At 50.0% G+C, this 27,807-nt stretch overlaps 1 protein-coding gene across 1 annotated transcript; it reads left to right on the top strand.

The window, feature by feature from the left end:
• The first annotated feature begins 3,268 nt into the window (after window positions 1-3,268).
• COL6A2 (collagen type VI alpha 2 chain) lies at window positions 3,269-26,161 on the top strand. The gene is made up of 27 exons (XM_009982494.2): window positions 3,269-3,374; window positions 4,294-4,892; window positions 5,455-5,475; window positions 6,159-6,224; window positions 6,789-6,842; window positions 6,951-6,995; window positions 7,175-7,201; window positions 7,477-7,503; window positions 7,601-7,645; window positions 8,854-8,907; window positions 9,291-9,353; window positions 9,643-9,705; window positions 10,646-10,735; window positions 11,722-11,784; window positions 12,159-12,221; window positions 12,355-12,417; window positions 12,963-13,025; window positions 13,443-13,493; window positions 13,870-13,905; window positions 14,250-14,312; window positions 14,558-14,620; window positions 14,912-14,947; window positions 15,206-15,251; window positions 15,834-15,986; window positions 16,238-16,690; window positions 17,018-17,056; window positions 25,554-26,161. The coding sequence occupies exons 1-27, from the start codon at window positions 3,269-3,271 to the stop codon at window positions 26,159-26,161; spliced, it is 3,060 nt and encodes a 1,019-aa protein (XP_009980796.2).
• Window positions 26,162-27,807: the final 1,646 nt, after the last annotated feature.

A 27,807-nucleotide genomic window follows, 5' to 3' on the forward strand; every position in this document is an offset into this window, starting at 1 on the left:
AATGTGTGGTATAACACAGACCATGTCTCTGTCTGGCCAGGCACACGAGGTGATTCTTCTAGTGTGTTAAAATCTGATCTGTCTGACAATCAGATGTGAGAGCACAAATAAGCCAACTATAATTTGCACATTTGAAAGAGTCATTGCAAGTCATTCGTTTGTCATAATGTTACATTTGGTTCAGTTACTCAGGGTGGGAAGAGGTACCCACAAGCAGAGAACTTAAGTCCTCCTGCAAGCCCCCCATTTTTGCAGGGCTCTGTGTAGATAACTCGAACTTTTGCAACTATCTGGATAACGGCCAGGTCACCTGGGATCTGAATGTGGGAGCAGCAGATGAGACCATGCCTTTTTCTACTGAGCACCTGAGGCATTAGGCAGGAGCACAGACCCTAATACAGGGAGGATGGTGCAAAGCAGTGCCCTCAAAATCCACTCAAGATTCCCTGTGTTTGTTTTTTTTTTCTTTGTGTGCATCTCATGAGGAAAGAGATGCATCACTCAACAACACAAATACAGAGAGAAGGAAGTTACAAGAGAAATCCTTGTAAGGCCTTGCTCCGACAATATCATGGTCCTGCTCTTGCAGAGAGAGAAAGGCCAAGAGAAGAACAGGATGAGGAGATCCAAGTATTTGAATGTAATGAGTCAGCTCCCAATTTGCTCTTTCCCTTAGTTCTCTGGACTATCAGCATTCAAATTGTCTTCAACACCCAGAAAATGCATTAGTCTGAAGTAGACCCTTTTGCTAGTGAAGTCTGAGATTTCCAGTTGAGTGCTTCACAGCAGGAGGCGGAGCTCTACGGAAAATATCGAGCCTTACGAGATTTGGGAGAGAACCACAGCAGCTGGTAGCGCTCTAAAGAGGACAAACTAGGCAACCCCACCATCACCTACCCCGGCCTTGGAGACCCCCTGGGCAGGGAGAGAGGCCTCCCCTCCACGTGTTCATCCACTGCTGGTACCAGGTGGGATTCTGGTGTAGCAGAAGGGTAACGCAGTGCAGAGATCCCCGCTGAGGGAGACAGAGTGCCTGTGACAATGCGGAATAAAGGAAACTGTGTGCAAGAGGACCACAAGGAAACGAGGAGTGTCCAGCGTTTCCAGCTGCCGCTTTTCTGCCTCGCCTTTCTGCCCGTGTAGAGGCCATGGTGCCTTTCTCACCAATGCACACATGGCAGGAGGGAAGGAGGTGGTTAAACTCGGGACACTGTGATCTGTGAGTCAGACACTTGGCCACAGCCTCTGGTGCTCCCAGCCTCTCCAAAAGCTGATGTCTCCAGCTTCCTTAGCTGTCGCAAAAGACTGGCTCTAAAATGGTGCTATCTGAAGGCATGAAGCTGTTGTGTCCTACAAGAGAGCAGAATTTCCTGCAGGTCTGCTTTGTGCTGGGCAAACAAGACGAGGGAAGCCTGTAGTAAGGGTGGAGGGAGGAAGTCTTGATTTTAACTAAAATACCCCTTTAGCATTAAAGTAAGTATTTCATCCTTATGATACTCCTTCTGTTCTCTGAAGTGGAATGAAATCGCGCCACACTGACCTGTGCTAAGACGTCATGAGGCCACAGTCAGGCCTCTTCTGCAACAGCCGTGCAGCCTCTCTGAGCTGGAGAGGGGGAAAATGATCCACGAACTACCTGGTAGAGACATTTGGGTGCTGAACTGGAGGCACGTGAGAGGCCTTTGATGTCAGGAGGCTTTGCTGAGCCATGTCTGTGAAGCACCTCAAGCTGGTGTTTCTGGAGCTTTCAGATCTCTGTACATCTTGTTGCCTTTCCCCAGGAGATCTCCAAAGAGCATGAGGGTTTCTTCTCTAATCTAAAATCCAGCCTGAGCACTGGCTCTCGCAGGCTTGTTAGCATATGCACATGCCTTAGCAAGGAGGAGGGCTGCCACTGTTGAAAGGACATTGGTGGCACTGATAGGAACCAGCCTTTCCAGCATAAACCAGTTTGCAGCATCTGGCGATGCACTGCAGCTTTCAGTGTAAACTGGAACAGGATATGTCCCACCAGGAAATAGCTGGTCACTACATGGTGAGAGGTCTCTAGAGAGACACAGAGGGATCTGAGCTGCCTGTATCCTTCAGGTGATGCCATTTCTCACTCAACTAAGGCAGCAGCTCAGCTGCATTACTAGCTTGCCCTCCCCTTGCACTGCCAATGCAACCGAATGCATTCTCAGTGTCCATTCAAGCCTTGGACTCTGCCGAGAGCTACCCAAAAAAGCCATTTAAGGAAGAAGCTCTCTTTCTGGACTCGACTCAGGCCTTCTTTTCGTAACAGAGATCACACATGACCCATTTTGGTTTGTGTTGAGTTGATCACCAAGGAGAAAATGTCGATGTTACTACTTGATCTGTGTGCCATGAAGGGGTCATGCTGGTTAGTGCTATTGTCCTGCAGATATAAAGGTGAGCATCGCCTCTTCCTCCATATTCTTTACTGTTGATAAGTGTCGCTGGGGTTTTGTCTGTGAATATCCTTTCAAAGCCTTGGTTCTTCTGAACACTTACATATACATTTTGAAGAACTTTTCAGACTAGATCTTTAACTCTTCCGCTACTGAAGTTGTCATAACTCTACACAAAATATACTCCTATGTGCAGCTGGACCTTGGAGGCCCAGTGATGGGTTGAATGCTAAAGCTGTGCACTTCTTCAAGTGCTTGTTTAGTCATCCCTTCGCTCCATGAGTTGTGCAGACTAAAAAGCAGCGCTGCTAAGCAGAGGATTTTGTACCTTTTCAGAATACGCAGGCATCATCACACCCACATGGTGAGCTGGAAGTGGAAACAACCTGCTGCACACCTTCACTAGCGGTCTGGCCAAGCAGGTGAAGAGAAGAGCATGTACGCTTATGTCTGCAAGGATCGGGGGTGATGAAGTCAATGTAGTCATGGGACAGCCAGACACATACCTAGAGATAAACCATGAAATCAGAAGATCCTGATGCACTGTCCATAACTCCACCACCTGATCCCTCCCTTCAGACTGACAGGGAAGCTAAAGTAGTTCTAAATCATTTGCCCACACTCCAAGGAAAGAAATATTTTAATTGCTTAGCTTCCAAGTCAATATAAAAAAACCTACATCAGTAGCCCAGTGATGTGTGACAGTGATAGAGAGGTCTTGTTTTTCACAGACAGGGTTTGCAAGGAGCGTTGGCTGGCTTTGTGTCTTCCCAGCAGAACTAGGAGGTTGTATATTGTGCTTAATATGTAACTCGTATCTTCCCACAGGCATCTAAATATCCCGAGGAACTGCTGAGATGTTCCGACAGGCCTTTTTTTCCACTCTCCTTTGTGTGGCTCTAGTTCCTCTGCATGCTCAGTTTGATGGAGATCCTGGAGATGTCATTTCTACCTCCTGTACAGGTATTAACCAGATAATTTGCGTGTCTCTCTCCTTTGTAGGCAGCAATTTTACCAAAAGCAATGGCCGTGCTCAGTTGTAGAGCCTGCTCACCAGGAACTGACAGTGGCATGCTACACCTCTCCTGCCACTTTGCATTCCTGGCGTAGTGACCTGTTTGTAGGGAACACCGTCCTGCACCGAAACTCCCATTTCTGGTGTTTGCATGAGAGTGCAGAGAGGTAGAGATTGAAGAGCTGGGGTCTGCCAGTGGTGGCTTCTCCCAGCTGGTGCAGTAATAAATACCAGGGAGTCTCCAGAGCTCAGCTCTGTATCTGATGTCAGAAAATAGTCTACTTTAAATTTGATTATTTCAGCATTTTTCAGTTGCAATGTAGAGGAGATGATTTATGTGTCCAGCCTTAGTTTTACAATAACAGGCAAGGTTTTCAACATTGATTCAGTATGGAGCAAGTCTTAGGATTTTGAAGTCCTGGATGCTGGAGAGTCATCTGACCTGAACACAGACATTATACTGCTAGAGCTAGGGGAGGCTTGTGCATTTCCGGTATTGCACTTAGGTGTGATTTTTTGGAAAATGTTTATAAATCAGAGAGTAACCAGCAGCCTGGCAGACGGGGCATTAATTTAGTGCCGAAGAGCAAAAGTCAAACCTTTGCTCTTCTTCGTTCAAACCTGGCACTTAGTCCTCAGTTTCCTCCAACCCAGGTGGAAATAACTCCTGATTAGTAAGAGCTGCAGCATCCTGGCAGGAAGCTGAACCTTGAGCCTCGTGCTGTTGTTTGCTCTCTTCGTCACTCTGTATGCTGTCCTCTGTGTGCTGTCTATATACGCTTCTCAGTCCAGGTTTCTGGGGGATGGTGAAAGGGGCACAGTGGTGCACGAAGTGCTCTGACATGCTGAATAATTGTCTCCATGCAGAAAAGAGGAACTGCCCCATCAATGTATATTTCATCATCGACACCTCAGAGAGTGTTGCTCTGCAAACTGTGCCTATCCAGAGCCTCGTGGATCAAATAAAGCGGTTCATCCCTGTGTTCATTGATAAACTGGAGAATGAGCTCTACCAGAACCAAGTCTACATCACTTGGCAGTTCGGTGGACTTCATTATTCGGATGTGGTGGAAATTTACAGCCCTTTAACGAGCAGCAAAGACATATATCTCCCCAGGCTGTCTGCTATTAACTATCTTGGCCGGGGCACCTTCACGGACTGTGCTATCTCCAACATGACAGAGCAAATCCAGACCCAGATGGCCTCGGGTGTGAACTTTGCGGTAGTCATCACTGACGGCCATGTTACTGGCAGCCCCTGTGGAGGGATGAAGATGCAGGCCGAGAGGGCGCGAGACATGGGGATCAAGCTCTTCGCAGTGGCCCCCAGTGAGAACGTCTACGAGCAGGGACTGCGGGAGATTGCCAACCTGCCACATGAGCTGTACCGCAACAACTACGCCATCACGCAGAAAGACACGCTGGACATCGATGTGAACACCATTGATAGGATAATCCAAGCTATGGTATGGAGTGCTGCCTGAGGTCCAGGGAGTATAACAGGGGGGACAAGAGAAGCAGCACATGGAGCAGGGGGGATGCTCTCTGAGCAGCCCTTTGGCGGGTTTTGGCAGAGATCACCTCTAGCAGGAAAAGGCCTTCCTTTTTTATGTCCTTTCAGCACTTACGGGCCAAATGGAAGCTTGAGCATCTCTGATTTCTCTGGTTAGGTGCTTAACCAGGACTCAGTGGTTTGCATCTCCATTCCTTGGCAAGTCTGGGCAGGCTGCCATCCTAGTTCTGGCTCTTGCTGAAGGCCAGACCCATACCCTAGTCTGCTCCCCATCCAGGGGCGTGTGGAAGAGCGTGCAGTGCTGAGACATGTGCTCACCATCAGCACAGTCTTTGAGCCCCGACCTGTAAGGCACTGTTAACTGGGGACTCTGCTGAGAACATCTTTAAAGCCATGGGACCTTTACCACCTTCCCTCCCTTACCATCACACACACCTCCAAGGGCAGGATGTTGTTTTTCTCTTGGGGCTTTCTCGCCTTAACTGATTCTGTTCATCCTTCTTTCTCCTTTGCAGAAACACGAAGCCTACGGAGAGGTGAGTGAGCAGCATCTTTGTGCCATAGCCACACAGCACAGGTTTAGGTTGCCTCACTTAGAGAAGACCAGGTCGTACCCTGAAGTAGCTGGCCAGATTTTGCAGAGAGCTGAACAGAACAGGTCTCTGCTCACTTGTGGATCAGTGCAGAGCCTGGGGACCTGTCCTCTTACCCAGTAGTTAAAATAGCATACTGGACTCTTCACTCTCTGCCTCCCCTCACCTGCAATGAATTCGGGTCTATTGAATAGACGCATTTCATCACTTTGGAGGCATATTTTGTAGCTGCTGCACAAGCTGAAGCTCCTTGCTTTGCTGGTATACATATGGAGGCGTGTGCAGAGCGATGCTACAAAGAGCATGCACATCCCCTGATAGCCCCAGAAGAGTAAGCCCACACCACCTTGTCTGAAGCTTAGCAGTCTTGTTCTTTCGGTTTGGGCCTAGAGCCAAGCCATAATGTATGTGCTTGTGGCAACTTTCTGCTTTTCATTTACAGGCAGCATTTTTCTGCATGCTTGGTTGCTGCCTCAACTCTGACCCCACTGTATCCGTAGTAGTTTTTAGCACTGCGGTCATGGGGAGAGGTGCATGGAGAGCCATGGTGCAGAGCTGAGCTTTGAGTGCATGCTTCACACTGCAGTGCAGTGGTTACACCTCCTGTTTAATTTGTCCTGTTTCAGTGCTACAAGATGAGCTGCCTGGAGATTGTAGGTCCACCTGGTCCCAAGGGATACCGGGGGCAGAAGGTAAGACTGGGAAGAGGATAATGCCAGTGCCTGCCACAGACACTGCAGGATGCCCTACATCCCACCTCAGCTGCAGCAGCCTTCACGGGCATAACACCCAGGTGTGAAATAACTCCCCAGCATCTGTCTTGGCCCTGGAGAATGCCGCGCTGCAGCGAATGGAGCGCACAGCCAGCACCGATGTCTCCTCGTGCCTATGCCAAGGCCGATGCATTGACACCAGTGCAGAGAGGCATCCAAGCATCAGCTGTGCCAGCCACAGCCGTCACCTTTGGCACGTGAGGACAACAGGAGTGAGGCAGCAGTTGTCTCTGATTCTCCTGCCCTCAAGAGCAGAGCTCTCACATGTGCTGGGTGTCCCACTCTTCTTCCCCCAGCTCTGTGTGCTCCCCTCCCCATACAGTCTTTCCCTGACTTCCTCAGGATATAGCAGGTCCCGCTCCTCCAGCACATCACCCCAAGCTCTGTAGGGGCAGTCACAGTGAGCCTGATGCTCCCAGAAATTGCCATTTTCTCACAGTCAGCACCACGCCCTGACTTATGTTGGGTTTTTACTTTCCTTAGGGTGCGAAGGGGAACATGGGTGAGCCAGGCTCTCCTGGGCTGAAGGGACGACAGGTGAGTTGCGGAATCCCTTCTGCCGCAGCCAGCTCTGCTGCGCCTGCATTGACTGGGGGCTCATCTCTGCCACACTCGAGCTAACTCTCCATGTCTTCTTCCCTTAAGGGTGACCCAGGTATTGAAGGTCCGATCGGATACCCCGGTCCCAAGGTAAGAACCCCATAGCTGGTGGCTGAACTCTTTGCATTCATTGACTTTTATTAAAGCAGGGGGAGCGCTGCTTCTCCCTCTCCACCCACCTGTTTCCCACCTGAGACCATGCCACTGCCTCCGCTCCTGCAGATCCCGGGGCACTAACACAATGTTTTTCTTCTTTTCTTTTTGTCTAGGGTGTGCCAGGGCTGAAAGGAGAGAAGGTGAGAAAGAAGAGACCGAATGGCTGTCTGGGCACTTGGCAGGGGACACACACCTTTCTGTTGCAAAGAAGGAGAATTTATCTGTAATAGGGAGAATAACAACCATACTAGTATGTAATTGTGGACATGGGAGGGATTTCTAGGAGCATCCCAAAGCCTGCCTCCTTCAGATGTTGCTCACGATCTTGTGAAGTGTTGATGTTTTTGCTGAGCTAAATGGGTGGGAGGGATGGTGGCAGACTGGCTGACTGACTCCTGTCCTCTTCTTCCTCCAGGGAGAGATTGGATCTGATGGAAGGAGGGTAAGAAAGGACATTTTCTAACTTGCATGTTGTTACGGCTGCCAACCCTTGAGTGTGTGTTAACAGATCACTGATCCCTCTTCCTCCTTGATCCCAGGGTGCCGCTGGTTTGGCAGGCAGGAACGGCACCGATGGACAGAAGGTAACAGCACTGGGAGCACCCTGTAACGTTGCTCCTAATGTTTCATTTCTTTACCCCTCCTTGTCCCCACGGGTTGTTTTGTTTGTCCCATCTCACACGCTAGATTTTTGTTCTTACTGAGGTTCCTATTAACTTATTTGCACATTATTCTGCATGACCTGTAGAAATATTTGAGGTAGCTGGAGGTGAATTAATTCAGGTCACAGAAGTGCTATCCTTTCATCAGCACGCTCTCTTGAGGAACTAGATGTGTAACACAGCCAGTCCTGCTGCAGGAGGTGATGTAGCCAGATGGTCTGGATGCAGATACCTCATCCGGAGTGTTGGTGACCCCTACAGGACATACACACAGAAAGTTTTACACAAATTTGGTTTTCAAGGCAGTTCGTCATAGAATCTGAAATTTCATCTCTAAGCTATTACTTGTTCTTACTATTAAAGCTCTAAAGCCAGGTTCAAGTACCTTGTAATGAAGTCCCTGAAATCTTCTGTCCCCTCTATGGTGAGTGCAGAGGGCCACAACGTCCCTTAGATCTGCATGCCATGCAGATGTATGGCAGCAGGATAGCCTAATTTGAGATGATTTCAGCTGGCTTTGTCTGCTGGCCAGCACGCGTCGGTTTTGCTCTGCACTTACCTAGCCAAGTGCATCTGTGAGATAACACCAGTTCTTCTTCCCACTCCTCAAATGCCTGCTGAAGCTCTGAAACGCTAAAGTCCTTCAGTCTTCACTGCTCTCTAGCTGGGCCAAGCTGTCTCAGCACTGCTGGCAAAGCCATTTTGAGGCGCAGAGCGAGGCGGACACTGCTCTCATGGCATCTATCAGGTGGCATGGTTACTGCAAACCTGAGCTGCTCTGATGCGAGAGGCATGACAGAGGACCAGCGGAACCATGGACGTGAGCGACCACTAAATCCAGCACCAAGGGACATGTCCATCACCCAGGGCATGTGTGCAGGATGTGCGTGCTTGAATTCCTGCCGACATCAGTGCCACCACTTGAGGCTTTTAGGCTACTTTCTCCTCCTCCATTTGTCTCTGCACATCACAGTCCTGAAGGAATACACTTGCTATTTATTGTCTAGTTGGTGACAGGTATGGTCAGCAGATAATGTTAAAAATGAGCAACTGTTAACAAGAAAAGCTGTATTTTCTCTTCAGACACTTACAGCTTCTCTGTCTTTTTCTTTTGAATGCTATCTCTCTAGGGCAAGCTGGGGAGAATTGGACCACCGGGCTGCAAGGGAGATCCTGGTGACAAGGTAGGAACACTTTACTCTTTCGTTCAGCACATCAGTTGTGTAGCTGCTGAATGAGTTGCACATGTAGAAAAATGACCAATGAGAGGTTACTGGCTCATTTTCCTACAGATTGCATGATATGATCGCAGGCCTAGGATCCCCAGAATGGGGAGCACAGCCTGATTGTTTTGTGCTCCCTTTCCGTAGGCAAGTAATCTGGGATCCCCCAGTATCCCTCCCCTCCACATAGGGAGGAGGAGCTGCTCCTTTCATCAACACTAGCAACAAGGAAAAACTGGTTTAGTCTCTAGAGCAGCTTTCTAAGCCAGTTGATGTATTCTGCAGGGAAAGTGCATACTGATGCCACTGCAAAATGTGTGATTCTTTGTCCTTTCCCTCCCTAGGGCCCTGATGGCTACCCAGGAGATGCAGGAGACCAAGGTGAAAGAGGAGATGAAGGCATAAAGGTACGAGTGCTCTGAACAGCGAGCAGAGCGCAGGCAGAGGCCACCAGTGGGGATGGCTAAACACCATTGCCTATATTTACTCTTAAATCCTTCGCTACTCATGGAGCTCATAGGCCCTGGGGTCTGGAGCCTGTAGGCTCCAGGGTCATCATCAGACACAGTTGATGATGAGTTGAGGGAAGAGCCTTGCTGGCCCTGCTCCTTGGGCTCTTCATGGTGCATGTCGGTTGTGAGCAACAACATACTGATGATGATGCAGGCAATGACCATTGCTCTCTGGCTGTTTCAGGGAGATCCTGGTCGGCCTGGTCGCAGTGGACCTCCGGGACCTCCAGGAGAAAAAGGAAGCCCGGTAGGTTCATGCAGCATTCAGATGTCTTACTAGGGTCTGCTCCACGTGGCATGGAGCCAGAGCAGGATCTGCTGCTGGTCACAGGGCAGGTGCAGTATGAAAATGACTGCTCGCCAATGCATCCTGATGATTCTGCAAATTATCCTGCCGGCACGGAGACAGCACAAGCCCCTCGGTGGTCAAATGAGCTCTCCTGCCATATGTGTCCCCACCAGTGCAGTGGGAAATATCACATGGGCAACAGGAGAGGGGACTGCGCAACATCCCTGCAGCTTCCCAGAGCAAAACGAGAATGGGTCTCGAGCATTTGTCCAGAGCAAAGCAGGTGAAATAGACTTAGGAGGATTTACTTCTCTAGCTGATCCACTGCGCTGCATCTTTCCTCCTCTTCCCATCTTCTCCTGGGTAGAAAGGCCCTGTTTGGCCATGGTTTCCCCTTGTCACAGCCTCATGAGTTCCTCAGTGTTTGTGGCACTGCCAGTGTTTTCAGGCTGGTTTTATTTATGTGAGTAAACTTTAACGATTAATTGCTCAGAGATCTAGCACAGTCTTTACCCACTGTACTTGGCTATACTTATACCCATTTTGGCTATAAGGTCCCAAAGGGTTTGCTATGCTGATGGCCAGGTCCTTCAGAGAGAGTGGAGGAGGAGGCTGAAATAGCCTTCCAGCTTTAGGCAGGCCTGGACAGATGCTGTGAGGAAGAGTTGACAAGGCTTTGCACTGGCTGATGGAGGAAAGGTGACACAGCATCACACTCCTCCAAGGCTCAAGCCCGTGCACATAGCTTTGACGTGTAGGAATGGAGAGTGTGTGGAACTGTAAGTTGTGTGCTCATACACACCTCTGCTTAAGGCCGGACTGCTTGACACAGATGAGAGATGCGTGTGTGCACCTTGACCTCTCTCCCAACAAATTGTATTTCTCTTTCTTCTCCAAGGGACTTCCAGGCAACCCTGGAGCTCAAGGGCCTGCTGGAAGCAAGGGACAAAGAGGTGAAACGGGACCTCCTGGACCCAAAGGAGAGCCTGTAAGTGTTTGAATAGGTCCCTGGACAGTGGGCACACCAAGGAAGCCTGTTGCAGTTTAATGGATGAGCGCTGATAAACTTCCACATTTAGCCTGCCTGCCCTGCCTTCTGCATCCCAAAAGACGTGCAGATGCTGATCTTCTTGTCTCCCCCATCTTCGCAAAGCAGTACTTCTGTAATCCTAAACCTGATGTTAGCCATTTCACCTTAGAGAAGCATCCTGTATTCCTACAAAAACAAATGCCTCTGTGGATGCCCAAGAACCCTTTGGCTGTACTCTAGCAAGTTCCCCAAACTGCTGGCTTCTTGCAGGACCTCACAGAGTGGAGATCTAATGGCCGTTACAGTAGAGCACTCTGAAAAGGGCAGCTTGATAACATCGATGGTGCCACGCAGACCCAAGCTACTGTGCTGGGGCACTGAAAAATTTGGGGAGTGGGTTGAAGGCAATGTTCCCTGGCAGAATCATAGAATCATAGAATGGTTTGAGTTGGAAGCAACCTCAAAGATCATCTAGTTCCAAGCCCCTTGCCATGGGCAAGGACACCCTCCACTACACCAGGTTGCTCAAAATACAGCAGCAAGGCTTCACCAGCACCAAGAGACCAGAGCCCAGCTAGCTTGTGTCTTTGTGCAAGATCCAGTGGGGAAAGCAACGCTGGACGAGGTGGAAGTAAAGCAGAATATTTAACCCTCAGGGCATGAACCACAAGTGCTTGTGGTCACTGCTGTGACCACCCTTCTGAAAGAATAGTCTGGCTGTAACTTCCTAAAAGCCAAAGGCAAGATCTTCCAAGCCAAAGGCAAGATCTTCCAAGCAGTGCCAGCATGGGCATCCCTGCTCCCCTGCTGCCAGACGCACATTCACTAAGGGGACAAGGAGACATCGCTTGGACCAGGAGGCAGAAGGCAGGGAAGCCAGGCGTCACTACTCAGGTAGCATCCATCTTCACATCCCATTTATGTGACTTTCTGTGTCTGCCAAGGGTCGACGTGGAGACCCAGGGACGAAAGGCAGCAAAGGCACTCCTGGGGCCAAAGGAGAGAGGGTGAGTAAAGCAACTGCCCAGACCATTGCAAATGAGCCGAAGAGGCACAGCACTGGTGCATGTGATGCACCATGAAGCATCTATCTCAGTGGGCTCTGCATGTGTGCTGTGCTCTCACTGTGCCCGCTGCCTGTCCTGGTGACAGCAGGTACAACCTCCTCTTCCAGGGCTTGATCCAGAGAGGAGATGAAGGGCGGTAAAGCTCGAGGCTGAGAGATGTGTTCAGAAGGCACACTGCCCTGACACTGTATTTCAAGTCAAGAAACACCAGATTTGAGAATGGCATCATGCCTCCTTGCTTCAAGGAGTGCTGCCATGCACACAGACAGCATTGGAGACATCCCTGACCAGGAATATTTTTACTCTCCTCACAGGGAGATCCTGGTTCAGAAGGTCCTCGTGGTCTGCCTGGTGAGGTTGGAAGCAAAGGAGCAAGGGTAAGCATGAAGTGGGGGTTGATGACAGCCAGGAGGGAGGGAGAACACTGCTGCTGTCCAGGGCAGCTCACCCGGCTTTCCTCCTCATGCACACCTGCCTCTGTATGTTCTTGCATCTTGCTTTGCTTTGCAGGGAGACCAAGGATTGCCAGGATCTCGAGGCCCTTCAGGTGCTGTGGGAGAGCCAGGCACGATAGTAAGTCATCTTGAGGCATCTGTGTGACCATGTCTTCCCTCTTTGTCGAGAGCTTGTCCTATTGACATAACCTGGCTGCACAGTGCAGCTCCCAAGGGCATCCTGCCTGACCTTTTCTCAGGGAGGCTGAAAACTAGCCCAGAGGCCCCAGCTAGCCCCTGGGACAAGGAGAAATCAGAAAATCCAAGGTTCCCTGCTTCTCCTTCACTCCTGGTCCCAGATGTTCCCATGACAATATGGAAGGGACCATCAAAGCAGGTCACGGGCTGAAGGAAGATGGGGCTCCCCAGGTGCCCATTTGTCCTGGGTCTGTGGTTAGTCCAGCACCCCACTATGGCAGTAGTGCTGTGACACCCATGTGGCTCCACGGTACATGGGAACGCAAGTGCTAAATCAGTCACTGTCACAGTAACCTCACTGGGGCAGAGATGGTCCTGCAGCATCATCTCAGGAGCTTGTTCTCCAGCACGGTCCCCTGTGCAGCCAGGGAGCTGCAGGGAACATACTCACCTGCTCCCTTCGCTCTCTCCAACACTATCCTGCAGGGATCACGTGGGGATCCTGGTGACTTGGGCCCGAGAGGTGACGCTGGACCGCCAGGACCAAAGGTAAAATAATCCCTGAATTCAACTGTGCATTTGAAAGGGTATTTTGTGTTGTTTTTTTTTTTTTAAAAAAAGGCAGTTTTCCCTGCAGAAATTTGTGTGTCTCGGAAACTGAATGGCTCAAACCTGAGCCTCCCTGTGGGGCAGAGATGTAGGTCTTGTTCTGACCAAAGCAGCTCTGATTACATCCCTCACTCTGCGCAGATTCAGGGGTGTCCCTGGCATGCGATGTCCCCAAGACCCTGCGAAGCCTCGCTCTGTATAGCCTTCCCCAATGTTTCAGGGCCAGCTGCAGAAGTCACAGCTCCTGGTGGTGTCTGACCCTGAGATGGGGTGAGAACAGCTCTGGCTGTTGCTGGCATGGCCAGGTCAGAAAGGTTGGGTTTGGCTTCTGATGGGTGTTTTTTATTTCTACCAAAGGGTGACAGAGGCAGACCTGGCTTTAGCTACCCTGGACCCAGAGGACCACAGGTAAGTATGCCTCGTCCAGTGAAGATTGCAAGGAAGTCTGTTTCGGTGGTGGTTGTTGTTTTTGCTGAGCAGCCTGGGAGAAGAAGGAAGGAGGATAAAAGAGATCAGGCTCACAAAAAAATGAAGCCCACAAAGGGGGTGAGGGGGTTGAACACCAGGACCGAACCTAGCCATGGCTCCATTAGCCTCATGGCAGAGGTGCTGGGGACCCCAGCCTTGACCGTGGTGATGGGGAAGTAGCTGCGCCCACCACCCCAGCCATCAGCCTGAACCTGCTGTTCAGCTTTGTGCCCCTCACTGCAGACTTCGAATGTATGTGCACGCAGCGCGGCACTGACCGGTTGGGCGCTGACCTCTCCCTCCTCTCCTTTCACAGGGTGACAAGGGTGAGAAGGGGCAGCCGGGGCCCAAGGTGAGTGTGTTTGTCTCCATCGCCTGTTTCTGGGCTGGCTGAAATGCCGAGTAGTTGTTGCCTGACCCTCCGGGTGCATGGCCGAGGAGCCTCTCCTGCCGACAGCTGCCCTGGCTGTTCGCTGCAGCTGCGGAGCCTGGGTGTATCTCTCAAGCTCATCTCCTTTTGAAGCCATCAGAAATATGTTTTGCAGAACTTCTTTATTCTATGTAAACACTGTCCATTTGCTTTGTGCTGAGCTGCTGGCAGACTCCTGTTTTTGATGGGCTTGTAGCAGCAGTGCCTCTGCCTGAGCACATCCAGATGTGCTTCATGCCGGATCTGTTTCTCCTTCCTTTGAGCAGGGAGGAAGGGGTGAGCTTGGACCAAAAGGAGTGCAAGGGACCAAAGGAGAGAAGGGGGAACCGGTAAGCAGACTTCCCGTACTGCCGGTGGGCTCAGGGTCTCCCCCCTGCCCACTGACCAGCGTGCTGGGGACGGCGCTGCCCACTCTCCTGCCTGCCCTATGTCCCCAGACTCCTCTGTGGCGGTCTGGTGGCAATGCTCAGTGGGGCTGTGCCTGACCAGGAGGTCAGGAGGAGCCCCGCACACCAGCGGCTGCATCGCCAGCCTTGCTGGAGAAATACTTGACCCTTCCTTGTTTTTTCCCCAGGGTGATCCTGGCCCAGGAGGAGAGCCTGGACCTCGTGGTCCAACTGGTGAAGCAGGCCCTGAGGTACAGTACCATGTCACCATGTCTGAGCAGATGGTCCAGCTCCCTCCTCTTCCTCCCCATGTCTCCTTGATGCTCTAAAGCCCATCGGACCCCAGCAGGTCTCCTGGCAGCAGGACTTGCTGGAGGGGATGCCAGCTGCCAGATGTGTCTGCTGGCTTCCCCCAAGGCTTTACTACCCTTCCCGTGGCAGAGCTCTGCAAAAAAATATGGTTTTGATGGCTGTGACTTCTAGTTCTCAAAAAGGGAACTCATGGGAAAGCTGTGCCTGAAATCCCTGTGCTCTCTTTACAGGGGACACCCGGCCCACCAGGAGATCCTGGCCTGACTGTAAGTAGCACTGCTCTGCAGCCTCCCAGTGCTCTTCCTCCTGGGGAACCATGGCTTTGCTGTGCGCAGCCTGAGAATGAAACAGGGCATCAGGTCTTGATGCTGCCTGGCAGAGGTGGCCCATGGCATCCCACAGGAGGCAAGGAAAGAGGGGAGGGGGTCTGCAGGATGGGAAGGCAAAGGAAAGCCTTTTCCTTAGAGGGAGCAACTGCTGCATAAGGGGAGGGAGACACTCACTCTGCACCCCTTTGCTGGCAGGACTGCGACGTGATGACCTATGTGCGAGAGACGTGCGGATGCTGTGGTGAGTGGACCATCGCCTCTTCCCCAGGGCAGGGGAATGACCACTCAAGGGATGGGGAATTGGGGTCACCAGAGGCTGCCTCCTTCTTCAGGAGCTCTGTGCTCCTGCCCTGTGAGCAGCTTCTGCCCCATGAGCTTCCCTTTGCGCCAAGCCACCGGCACGGCAGGCTTTTGCTGCTCTGGATGGTGCTGCACCCTGCAGAGGAGACACGGCAGGAAGTCCTTCCCTGCTCACCTGGTCCCAACCCACCACTGAATGCGGTGGGCTGCCTGGCTTACCTCCCAAAATCTAGCTCTTCCATCGCAGAAGCAGTGAGCTCTAATACAGTTTTGTGGTCCAGATGGTAGGATAGATGATATTACACAGCAAGATTAGAAAGGTTCCTTTTGACATACATCGACAGAAAGATGCATGTAAGATCCTCCTTATGCTGCTGGCTGTGGACAGCTCCACAAATCCTGTGGACGCTTGGTGTGGTGCTAACTGTATCCATCTTCCCATAGATGGTCTTTTCTGCCCTTGTGAGTCTTGCTGCCACCATCACTGACCTTTGTGTTTTCCTCCTTCTCTCTCTCTCCCCAGACTGTGAAAAGCGCTGTGGTGCCCTGGACATCATGTTCGTCATAGACAGCTCAGAGAGTATTGGCTACACCAACTTCACCCTGGAGAAAAACTTTGTTGTCAACGTGGTCAGCCGGCTGGGCTCTATTGCCAAGGATCCCAAGTCACAGACAGGTCTGGACTGTGTGGGGACAAAGAAGGCCATGGGGGAAAGAAAAAGGTCTTGGATCTCTCCAGCTTCCGTCTTTGTCTGTAGCTGCCCTGGGCTGCAATTCGTCTGTCCAGCATGTTCGCAGCAATTTCTGCCTTTCCCCCTTCCCGTCTTTGTAGGCCAATCGGGCAGCTCTTTGCTGATATGAGTTTGCTGACTTTCTCCACTTTTCACTGAGGATGCAAAGCCAAGTGATGTGACGCTTCATTGGCAGGTGCCCGTGTTGGGGTGGTGCAGTACAGTCACGAGGGGACCTTCGAAGCCATCAAGCTTGATGATGAGCGCATTGATTCACTGTCGAGCTTCAAGGAAGCAGTGAAGCGCCTGGAGTGGATCGCTGGAGGCACCTGGACACCGTCTGCCCTTCAGTATGCCTACAACAAGCTCATCAAGGAAAGCAGGCGAAAGAGCGCCCAAGTGTTTGCTGTGGTGATCACAGATGGGCGCTATGACCCTCGGGATGATGACAAGAACCTCGGGGCTCTTTGTGGTAGAGATGTCGTCGTCAACACCATCGGCATTGGAGACATGTTTGATCAGCCAGAACAGAGTGAGACCCTGGTCTCCATTGCCTGCAATGATCCTCAGCGAGTCCAGAAGATGAGGCTCTTCTCAGACCTGGTGGCAGAGGAATTCATTGACAAGATGGAGGATGTGCTCTGCCCAGGTCTCTGCCTCTGCTTGCACTGCTTATGGAAACTGGAGTTTTCTAGCCCCAGGGTTTGGGCGGGGGGGGCATATACGGTGTGTTGCAATGGTTGCAGAGACACAATGGCCTGGCAGATTGGCCAATAGCTCATAAGTTGGGTCATTCATGGTGGCGGCTGACCTTTATGTAGCCCTGGTAGACAATCCTTCCTCAGATACTGCCTTTTGGGACAGTCCTGGGGAGTCCTTGCTCCTTGCAAAGGGCCTCACCCTGCCACCCTGACTGTGCAAGCCATGAGGGGGTGGAAGCACATCACTCAGGTTTCCTTGTTTCTTTTCCTTCCAGATCCACAGATTGTCTGCCCTGAGCTGCCCTGTCAGACAGGTAAACATCACAAGTAGCTTAGTGTTATCTGCAGAAAGTGGTAGGTCTGGGGGAGAGCGCGTGAGGCTTGGGAGTGGGAGGCGGGTGTGCAATCCTGTTTGTTCCCTTTGGATGGCAGTGGTTTGGGAAATAGTGCTATTTTGCATGAGGAGAGGCTCCAGGTTTTCATCTCCTGCTCTTTTCCTGTCTCTCTAAGTTCTCTGTGCAGGTAGGTACGAGTGCACCGTGTCAGTGCGCCAGCTTGGCTCAACCCTGATATTTCTCCGTGTTCCAATTCCTGGGAGCCACCAAATTTTGACCTCCAAACTCAGCCTCACTCATTCCATGTCTCTATTATACATCAAGTCAAAAGCCCCTTGCTAAACTTTCCCACTCATGTGACCTTTGAAATGCAGAGCCCAACCTGCGGCACTGGGCAGGATGCTCCCAGGGAGCGACAAGGGCAGAGCAGGGGGTAGGAATCATCTGGAAAATCACACCGTAGTGGACCCAAAGCTTTGGCTTCTCTAACGCTGGCTGTATTTAATTAACAATTAACTCAGGGGGTTGGATTGAAGGAAAAAGGCTGTAAGAATCCTTTGGCATAAAGGAGACAGCTGCTGCTCGCTGCAGGTGACTTGACTTGAAGGTGGTTTTGCTTGTTAAGGTGCAGATCTGCAACCCGAATTTCTAGAGATCCTGTCTGTCTGAGTCTGCGTGCCCGTTTAAATATAATAGATGCACTGTTTGCTGAGGTACACAAAGCTTGTAGGGAGCAAAGTTTTGCCCGTTCTTGCAACTTTAATCTCTACTCTTGCCATGAATATGGTTTTCTGAAAGTCCCCAGCTGCAAGTCAGTATTATACAGAACCTCAGCTTTCATTTTCAAAGAAGTCCCTTCGTTTCCATATAAAGCAAAGGAAAACTGGTCCTAGGACACTCAGAAATCCGAAGACAAAAAAGATATAATTATTCCCATCTAAAACCTCTTAGTAGTATTTTGAGTATTTGCACCTGGCCATGCAGAGAGCACAATGTCCAATCGTGATGCTGAGCTATCCACACTGGCTCCTCTGCTGTATCTTCTGAGGAGCTTTGTCCCACAGATCCATGCACAAGGAGGTGAATTCCCCATGCTATGCTGGTGACTGCTCAGGTGTCTTCAAAGGTTTTGTCCTTCTCCCCATTTCTGAGGAACACTTCAAGGAGAAAGACTGGCTCAAGCAGTGGTACACTCATGTTCTCCTAGGCTTGGTCTATCAAAGCCCTCCAAAGCAAGGTGAAGTTGGCGGTCCTTTCCCTGTAGTACACTTGGGTGTTCCTGTTCCTGATGCAAGGTGAGAACAGTTCACTGGTCCCTGACAGTCCTGGGGATCAGAACAGAAATGACTTGAGGAGGCATCTGAGGGAGTTCTCTCTTGGGTGAGTCCCTCAAGCCATGCCATAGGCGGGCCAGGTCAAGTGCAGGCCCGACACCTGCACCCCAGAGGACTTGGGAAATGAAGTGACATGTCTGGGTAGATGTGGGCCTCCTGTGAATGTGTCAGCATGGGCAAAAGTTGTCCTGGTATGCAAGGATCTATGCTAGGCCTGATAGACCAAATTTTAAGTGATACCCAGGGATTCAGCAGCCTTTGGGCAAAGCGACTTCCACCCTCTGCACTGGACAGTCCGTGATGCATTGTCTCCTTTATCTAGAAGGATTTGCAATGATAACATTTGCGCAGTAGCAAGGGAATGTATTGGAAGGGATGTGACATAAGGCATGTGACAGAGACTGAGGCTTCTCTGCTCAGTGCTCAACTTCCTCCAGTTCTCCGAGAACATACCAAGAATTGATGCCAATTCACATGCAAACCCTTTGGATGGAGTCGGTATGATTCACAGGCTGTGTGGGTGCGCTTTGTGCACATCCAGTGTGTGTGTCCAGTTGTAGACAGGCCAGATACTTTCAGGTTAGGGAGGCAGCTACCCCCAGCCCTGTTGTTGGCCCCATGGCTGTCCAAGTTGCAGTTCTGGCATTTTAAGGAGCAAATCAATTGCTTCTGGCAGGTACCCCAGCTCCAGCCTGCGTACTGTCAGCAGAGCACAAGAGAGACAGGTATTGCATACACCCCAGTTTCCTCCCCGCCACCTTGCAGAGCCAGGCATGTTGCCACTTTGGGTCCATATCTGCAGATGAAGGCATACTGCCTTAGTGCTTTGTCAAAGGAAATGAAGATTTTCCTGTTTTCAGGGCAGACTCTTGTCTCCTTGCCACTGCCTGTTGATTACTGCAATGCTAATAGGATGCTGGAGTGTTAAATGGGTTAAATTCTGAGCAAATCTGAACTGACCATGCTTCGATAGAAACCGCATGATGTTCTGTGAGGCTCTTTCTAACCCACGCAAAAGGCTTTGCTTTGAGCTTTGGGATTTTATTCAAGCTTATGTTCGGCGCAGCCAGGTGGAGATGGAGGTTCTTGGGGTCCTGACCAGCCCGGACACCACGCAGGAGCATTGCACATCGCAGGGCAGTGACTGTAGCCGAAGTGCAGTGGGCTGAGTGCCAGGCAAGGAGTTTACATAGTATTGTCCCTTAGATGTCTTTCTGGATGTACAGCATCTTGTGTGCAGTTGCATGTAGTAACGTTCAAAGCTACGTGATGGCTTAACCCCATGTGCAGAAAGAAGTGTGACCCTGTGACCTTCTTCCTGAGCACTGCTCTTTCTCCATCGTGCCTGTGCTGGATGAGTAGGAAGGAACTGAGCAGTAAAGATTTCATGCAATTTTCTGAGGTCTCTCAGTCAGTGTGTGAGTGATTTCAGTACAAATCCCACGGTTCCTCAAACATAAACGTGGCAGGAGGATTTAATATCTGGCTTTGATCTTTACTTCTCTGTCCTTGTTAGCTCTGTTCTTCTCTGATGGAGTGCACATAGGAAAGCCAGGTAGCTTTCAGAGACACAGCCGTTGCTAGCAAGCCCTGAAAATATTCTTTTGACGCTCACTTGCAGATGACAGGAACCCTGGGAACGTAAACCCACTTATTTTCCGCCCCATGGAAGAGGGAGTCAACATAGATTTCCCCAGCACCATACATTCGATCGCCCAGTTCCTAAACTCCACGCGGGAAACCCAGGACCCCAGCATGTACACCCAGCTGGTGGCCACTTTGGCCTTTACCGCCGAAAAAGCCAAGTTTGCCACTGGAAATGAGCGGCAAGAGTGGATGGACTTGTTCATTGACACCTTCAAAATGGTGCACAGCGAGATTGTGGGGGACCCAGAAACTGTGCTAGGGCTTTGCTAACACCTTTGTTAGAGATCACGTGAAGCGGGTGAAGACAGAGTTTGAGTGGAGGTGGTCTTTCTTCGAGTGCCTGTTTGGCAGAGGGGACAGGTACATTGTAGATGAATTTAGTTTAGGAGAAACACAGGCAGTGAAGCAGCTTGGTTGCGCTCATCCAGGGATGGAACACAAGGAGCAGTCCTCCCCGGCTTGGCTGGCTGATGACAATGGCAGCTTTCTCCAGCGATGTCAAGAGATGCTCTTGCTTTGCCCGCTGCTTTTCTGTGGAGGAGCTGCGTTGCCTCCGTCTCTGAGCTCGCTGCGCTGCCCACCTCCCATGCCCCCACCCCCCTCCGGCAGGCTGGCGTGCCCCAGCCCTCGGCCACACGCGAGCACCGGGCTCCGCCAAGGCTGCCGGCGCACACATGGCTGAGGGCCAGAGCAAGCCGTCGTTCGCAGACAGCCTGACGCGCTTTTCCCTCGCCTTCCTGTGTAGGTAGGTATTTGCTGGCTGCTTCTGAAGCACTTTCTGCATCCTCTCGCCGGGTTACCGTGAGGGCTCTCTGCAGGTCCCACAAACCATTTGCGAGGCGAGACAGACAAAGCAAGGTGTATCTCCTCTTGCCACAGCGAGTGTCTCTGTGCAACCATTCGATGGGCAGTTGGGGATATTGGAGTGAAGGTGCAAGTAGTATGGGAGAGGGGGCATCCCTGGCTTTCCATAGAGAGCACCGAAACCCGGGGAGAGCTTCTCTCAGAAGCTTTGCCTTTTTCTCTGCTTGCACATTTGTGTTTCTTCTGTCTTAATTAGCAACATGTACCTGTTCATGTCCAAGAGACAGAGGTTATGTAGGGCCAGGCTGTCCAAAGCAAAAATCCATGACTGTGCAGTCAGACTTCTGTGATGCATTATGTGAGCTATTTAAAAGCAAGTATTTAAACTTGAGGTAGTATAGCCCATTCAATCCATACTCAGTGCTCGCTTGGTTCAGAGAGACTACAGACCCACCACTGGCAGTGCGGGTACATGTGTTTAGATGAGGAGTGGTATTTCCATGAGCTCACCTGCCCCTGATTTTCAGAAAAAGTCAGACAGGTGACTGCCATTCCTGCCTCCAGAATAACTACTGCCCTCTCAAGCCATAAGAAAATGGCATTTTATGTGCAGACACAAGAGTAGAAGTGTTTACTGCCAGCAAGTGAATTGTGCAGCCTCTCTAACTGACATGGTATTATTGCAATAAAGTATGCTGAGCAAATGTCATATTTAATGGGCAGAAGGGAGACTCATGGTCTTCAAAAATGTTGTTGGGCTGTAATGTTTCCAGGTGTGCAAAGTGGAGTCAGTTGCCAAGCTCAGGCATGGGAATCACAACAAGGAATTTGCCTACTTTGAACTTACTGCAGTGTTTTCTTCCAACTCTGCTTCAACATCTGGGGTTTGCCAGTCTAGGCTAGAGGCTGTCCAGTGACAGGCATGCCGGGGAGGTACAGTATGTCCCTCAGTACATGAGCAGATCAGAGGTGCTGCACAAAAACAGTCTTTCTCCCAACGCTTCAGCAATTTTTACTCCCAGTCTATAGGGACAGGGAACTCAGAGATCTCTGCTCTTGACATATAATAGAGGAAAAAGAGTTCAGAGAGCTGTATATGGTGTGCTCTGCGTTTTTGGTGAAGCCAAAAGGATCAGTCTGTATCTGAGTCCATATGCTGAGTCCATATCTGGTCGTAATACACTAATTCCAGATGGTGCAAAGCCAAGCTCCCTACTCTGTTTTGATTTTTACCTCAAAATTAGCATGTGACAGCCAGCTGGGATGCAAGTAAGAGGACTGAGCTCAGAGTAGTTAAGCTGCTTCAATCATGATGCTAGAGGAAAAGCCCCAAAACCCCACTGAGTTGAAAAGAACATCCCGGGGCTGGGACGTCTTGATAAATAAGATGAGGATTTGGCAAGACTTTAGCAAAGGGGGTGTTTATTTCATTTCATCACACAGTGGCTGTTTAGTTCATCTCCCTTGGAAATATTTCCTAGCAAAGCAGCAGAACATTGGAAACAAAGCTTTTTGCTTCTCAGAAACCTTCAGCTCATTATGAGAAAAAAAAAAAAAGAGAGAAAACGTCTCTGCCTGAGCAGTATTTGCATTGTTAGAGGCAAGTGGGTGTAGTGGTGTTATGCTAACATAACCCTGGCTAATCCCTCTGATAAAACCAGGTAGATTTCATCACAGCAGCGATTCCTTCAGTGGACCTCTTGGGTGAAGGAAGGATACAGATAAGGTGTTGAGGAAAGGACAATCTGCACCTCCCCAAAGCCACTGGATGGATTGTGAAAGGGGGAAGCCCCAGAAAGGACTGGGAGGTCATTTCCTATCTCACTGTTGCTTTCATCTCCACTGTCAACACTGTGAAATAATAGAGGAAATAGAAATTACGAAGGTTTTATAGGAAGCAGGAACATGATGCGAATGGGTGGGGTTACTCTGCACATGTAACTAGATGGGTTGCTAATGGCAGGAAAATCGATGGTATTTCTGCTTTTTGTGCTGCCTCTGTTAGACATCCTCAGCTGTGTCCTAGCACACAGTATGTGGTATGGTGAGCTACAGGCATTCACACCTTGCTGTAAGCCATATGGGAAGGACCAGCACACCAGTTAAAAGCATGACATGAAGATTTTAGTTGGCCTAATTCATAGTGGTGCTTCCAATGACTTATCTCCCAGTTAAGGACTAGAATCTTGTTCCTTGCTGCAGGAAAGGGTGCTTGGGTCCTCAGCCCCTCAGAAATGGGAACAAGCTGCAGCAGAAGCCTGACACTGAACAGAACAAACCCCAGGTTTTGCTGCGCTGCTCTCATCTGTTACATTTCCATGTGATAACTCATATGTAAAGGCATCTCATTACACAGCTCAAAGGCAGTCCTCTCCAGCCATGAGGGCTGAGCGGCAAGAGGAGTCTCGGGGAAGCGCTCCGGCAGGAGAGGCTGCCTGGAGAGCCAGCCGTGGGTTATAGCCTCGCTGAAGCTCTGCCCCTGTCTGCTTACCTAAGAGTTCTTAAGGTGTGCTTCAGATCATGTAGGAGGGGGATGGATCTTGCTTGTCATCACGAGAAACATGACTGCATGTAGACAAGTAAGAAGAGAGACAGCCTGGTAAGACTTCTCCAACATGATATGCAGCCATTACTCCCACCTGCCCACTTCCTCCTGCTTTTGAAGACCCCTACTTAGATTTTGGACTGTGTGGTTGTAAGGGGCATGCCTTTCTGCCCTTCCCCTCCACAACTGCACAGAGCGGGTGAGGACCAGGAGTGCAGGCGCTGCCAAGGAAAAGTATCCTTGCGGCAGCAGTGCCTGTGTACAGGAACTGCAGCATCAATGTACCTTTAGAAAACATTTCTCAAGGAAGATTGGGCAGAGATGAGTAGGTACCTTTGTTGCTTTAAAGGAGAGGAGTATCACAGCTGAATTTGGAAATGCGATAATAAGAAAGCTTATGGGGGAAAAAGCATCATTTGGAGGTTGGTTTCTACTGCAGTCAGAACTGGCATTGCAGGAGCCTGTCGTTCACAGTAAGACAATGTACAGCAAACGCCATTCAAGGCGTGCCATCCTTGTAGATATATTTTATAGTCTGGGCTAAGGAGAAGCGCAAGTCTACAAGGTCAGGGAACATGATACAGAAACAACCACAGACTCTTGCTATGTCCAGCAAGTTATGTTAAACCACAAGTACCAGCAGAAGTTCCTGCACTGTTCTATCATGGGTGGAAGTGGTGCCAAATAGCCTGAAAGCTCAATGGTATGCACCATCAGAGCTCCTGCTACACTATCTTGTGCTATTGGATTCATGTTGGACACTCTCTGTAGTCTCGAGAGTGCATGTATCTACTTTGCTTAAAATATAACTTCGCTGTTTGTCAAATGTTGACTACCCGCATAGACAGTACTCATGTACTAAACTGATCCATTTGTTGCTCTACTCCTACAAGGAATTACGCTGGTTCAGCACCCCATCATGCTGAATCCAGGTGTAGCAACGTTCAGCACTGGGGAAGCACTTTGTCAATTTGGATTTGCTCATAGTACATATGTTCAAACAAATGTGATACTCCAGTCCCAAAAGTTACCCCTCATTGCCAGAAATGGATGCTCAGACTGGGGCTGCTCCAGAATCTCCTATTCCTTGCCAGTCAGGCAACACAACTTGACATCGGCTCCAGGACTTCAGGCTTTCAAGATTCAGTCTTAGAGCCACAGAATCGCTTGACAGTGATATGGTCATTGCTTTGCTGCCAGCTCAGGGGGTGGCCAGCCACAGCAGGCACATCTCAAATCAATACTGCTGTTGCAATTGGATTCCTGACTAGTGCTTTCAGCAGAGAAGAAAACTCAAGAAGAAAATTCAACGGTGCAGAAATGGAAGTGTTTCTTGGAGAAGTACTGCACGCAGAGGAACACCAAATGCAATATGCATAACTACTGCAAAGGGATGAAATAGTGGTCCCTAACTAACAGCTGACTCCGAAGATAGCTATTTTCTTCTCCTTGTTTTCTGAGTTCATTCACTGCATACATTCATATGCCCACACACTGTTTTTCTGGACAGGTGTTGTTCTGAGTGACTGAAGAACAGTGTCCCACTGTGTTTCACTCAAATATTGGTCTGTTATAAAAGCTGCTTTACTGTGAACAGGTGCACGAACGAGGATAGTCTTGTTTTCCAACCATATGACTCAACCTTTATAAGCTCTTCAGGAATTAGTAATTTCTGATTAAACTAATCTGGGTGAAAGGTATGAAAACAACTTCAGTCCTACAAATCTGTGTGTGAAGAGTAACTCTGAAAGTAAGTCACTCCCTAGAAGTAACCGAGAGGTTTACAGACACTGCCTGCCATTAATCTCTGGATATTCCTCTTACAGATAAAAGCTGGGAACTGCTGTAAGTAGGTGGATGTAATTATGGGACTGAAATGCACAGACCTGTCTAATCTTGTGGAAGTCTGTCATAGGCCCCAGAATTAACATTTATTAAGATCTAGTGGCCTGGAGCTGAGGCCATCAGAAAAGCAAAGCTCCTACATTACCAGCTGCAAGAGGTTTTAGCAGCAGAGTGGGGCTGGTCCTTGTTTGAACAAAGCTGCATGGAGGTGACTCCAGCCCAAAGTGCCCAAGGCAAGACCCAACCTTATCCTGTAGGCTTTCTTGCACTCCCAACTCTTGTCATCTTCTTTCTCCTGCAGAGCTTGCAGTGGCCCAGTGCACGCAGCGCCCCGTTGACGTTGTCTTCTTGCTCGATGGCTCTGAAAGGATTGGGGAGCAGAATTTCTACAGAGCCCACCACTTTGTGGAGGAAGTGGCCCGACAGCTCACACTGGCCAGGAGCAACAATGACAACATGAATGCCCGCATTGCGCTGCTGCAGTATGGCAGTGAGAGGGACCAGGATGTGGTCTTCCCACTGACCTACAACCTGACGGAAATCTCCAACGCCCTGGCACAGATCAAGTACCTGGACTCATCCTCCAACATCGGGTCAGCCATCATACATGCCATCAACAACATAGTGCTCAGCCCAGGAGACGGGCAGCGACTTGCCCGGCGCAATGCTGAGCTCTCTTTTGTCTTCATCACTGACGGCATCACAGGAAGCAAGAACCTTGAGGAGGCCATCAACTCCATGAAGAAGCAAGACGTCATGCCCACAGTAGTGGCTCTCGGGAGTGATGTAGACATGGATGTCCTGCTGAAGCTTGGCCTCGGGGACCGGGCAGCCATCTTCCGGGAGAAGAACTATGACAGCCTCTCCCAGCCCAGTTTCTTTGACAGGTTCATTAGGTGGATATGTTAAATGAAGGGAGTGCATATATTCTCCTCTTACCAGTATACACACCCTGATATTACCTGTTTTATTTTCTTCCCTCTGTATGGTAGCTGGCAACTCTGAGCTGGACCAGAAGAGCTGCCCTCTGTGTCCTCCTTTCCAGCCAAAATCCAGAGCTCTTTTTTGATTTTCATGATGAAAAGTCATGTATCTTACATTTGTGGTGCTAATTAAAACTGAGATGGAAGCAGGATACAGAGCCATATGACATACTTCTGTAAAGCTTTACACACACCATGCCATGATTTGTGTACGTACTGTAATCATAGGAGGGCTTATCAGAGAAGCAAGAAACTTTTCCAGTGTAGCAGGACAAATGATCATCTCTAGATTTCAAAATCTCTCAATATCCCTCAGTGTCCTGTGACACGCTTCGTGACATCCTCCATTCTTTAGTAACCCCTTTTCCAGATTATCTCACCTTTTTTATTCTCTTGGTACTTCTGTCCTGAGAGGACCGAGTGAGTTTATGATGCATCACATGCTGCTTGAAACAGTCAGCTACTTGCTTTTCTTTTGTGTGACCCTTGGGGGCTTGCTCCTCTTTCCCAGGAGCAATAGGATGGTGAAAGGTTTATCTGCCTTCTACAGTTGTCTGCAGATGCTCCTTTTGGGGTCCTATCTATCCTAAATTTCCCGGATCCGTGTTGACGATCTTTATTTTCCTGTGGGACATGTCTCCCTTGCTTCCTTCTGCCATTCTGACCTTCATGAGAACCTGTTCATTTATTACAGCAACCAAAATCCTAGCCAAGAGGGTCAGCATGCCTCCCAGCATGTCATAAAATACTGGGCAGCTGCTGGAGCTGCCTCTTTGTCATCCCAATGTGCTCAGAGTAACCATGGTGCCTTCTTCTCACTGGTATCTGCTGACCAATGCCCAGATTGAATATGAATTGTGCTGTCCGCAAAAATAAACAAACTCTTTTCACCCTATCCTGAAAAAGCCTGTTTATTCTGTAGTTTGTGTCTTTTTTTAAAAATTATTTTTAATGAGCAGATGATCCTCCTGGTGCTAAGATGGTAAGTCCAGATAAGTTTGTCTTCTGTCTCACCCCACAAATGCTGGAGCACAAAGCCAGGAGTCCCTGCAGCACAGGGATCACAGGGCACCGCTGAGGACCTGAAGGACCATAGGAGGCTGATGGGGCCCCTCCAGCCCTCCATGCTGTTTCGAGCAGTCCCCTTGGAGATCTGTTCCTCTGCTGCCTGGCCTCTCACACCCGCAGTGCTGTCCAGACCACGATCTCTCAGCACAACAAAGTCCATGTCTGTTCTCCTCACCTGAGTCATGTTCCCTACTTGTTCATGGGTGAGGAGAGCCTCAGGCGCTCAGGGCTGGGGCTGTGATGCCAGGAGCGAAGGCGTTGGACTCGAAATGCAGTCGCTTTCTCTGCGCAGGTTCCAAAGCTGCCCACAGCGAGAGCTTTTACCCACCACCCCGGTGCCCATGCTGGGGGTGCTGGGGAGCAGCTGTCCCCCCCATTGCAGATGCTGGTGCTGCTGTTGCTGTGCCTTGGGCAGGAGCAAACTGTCCTATCAACAGTCTGCTACCGAGTACAGCAGATGCTTTTCTTTGTGTGGCATCACCTTCTCCTAGTAATTAATGGGTG

The sequence above is a fragment of the Tauraco erythrolophus genome, chromosome 8, assembly GCF_009769465.1.
Source record: "Tauraco erythrolophus isolate bTauEry1 chromosome 8, bTauEry1.pri, whole genome shotgun sequence".
Lineage (NCBI taxonomy): Eukaryota > Metazoa > Chordata > Aves > Musophagiformes > Musophagidae > Tauraco > Tauraco erythrolophus.

What these genes read in the sequence shown, in the direction of transcription:
- COL6A2 (XM_009982494.2), top strand. Translation starts at nt 3,269, where the DNA reads ATGTTCCGACAGGCCTTTTTTTCCACTCTCCTTTGTGTGGCTCTAGTT. An exon ending in CATTTCTACCTCCTGTACAG is followed by an intron (nt 3,375 to 4,293) that starts GTATTAACCAGA and finishes GTCTCCATGCAG; the next exon opens with AAAAGAGGAACTGCCCCATC. An exon ending in GGATCCCAAGTCACAGACAG is followed by an intron (nt 15,987 to 16,237) that starts GTCTGGACTGTG and finishes CTTCATTGGCAG; the next exon opens with GTGCCCGTGTTGGGGTGGTG.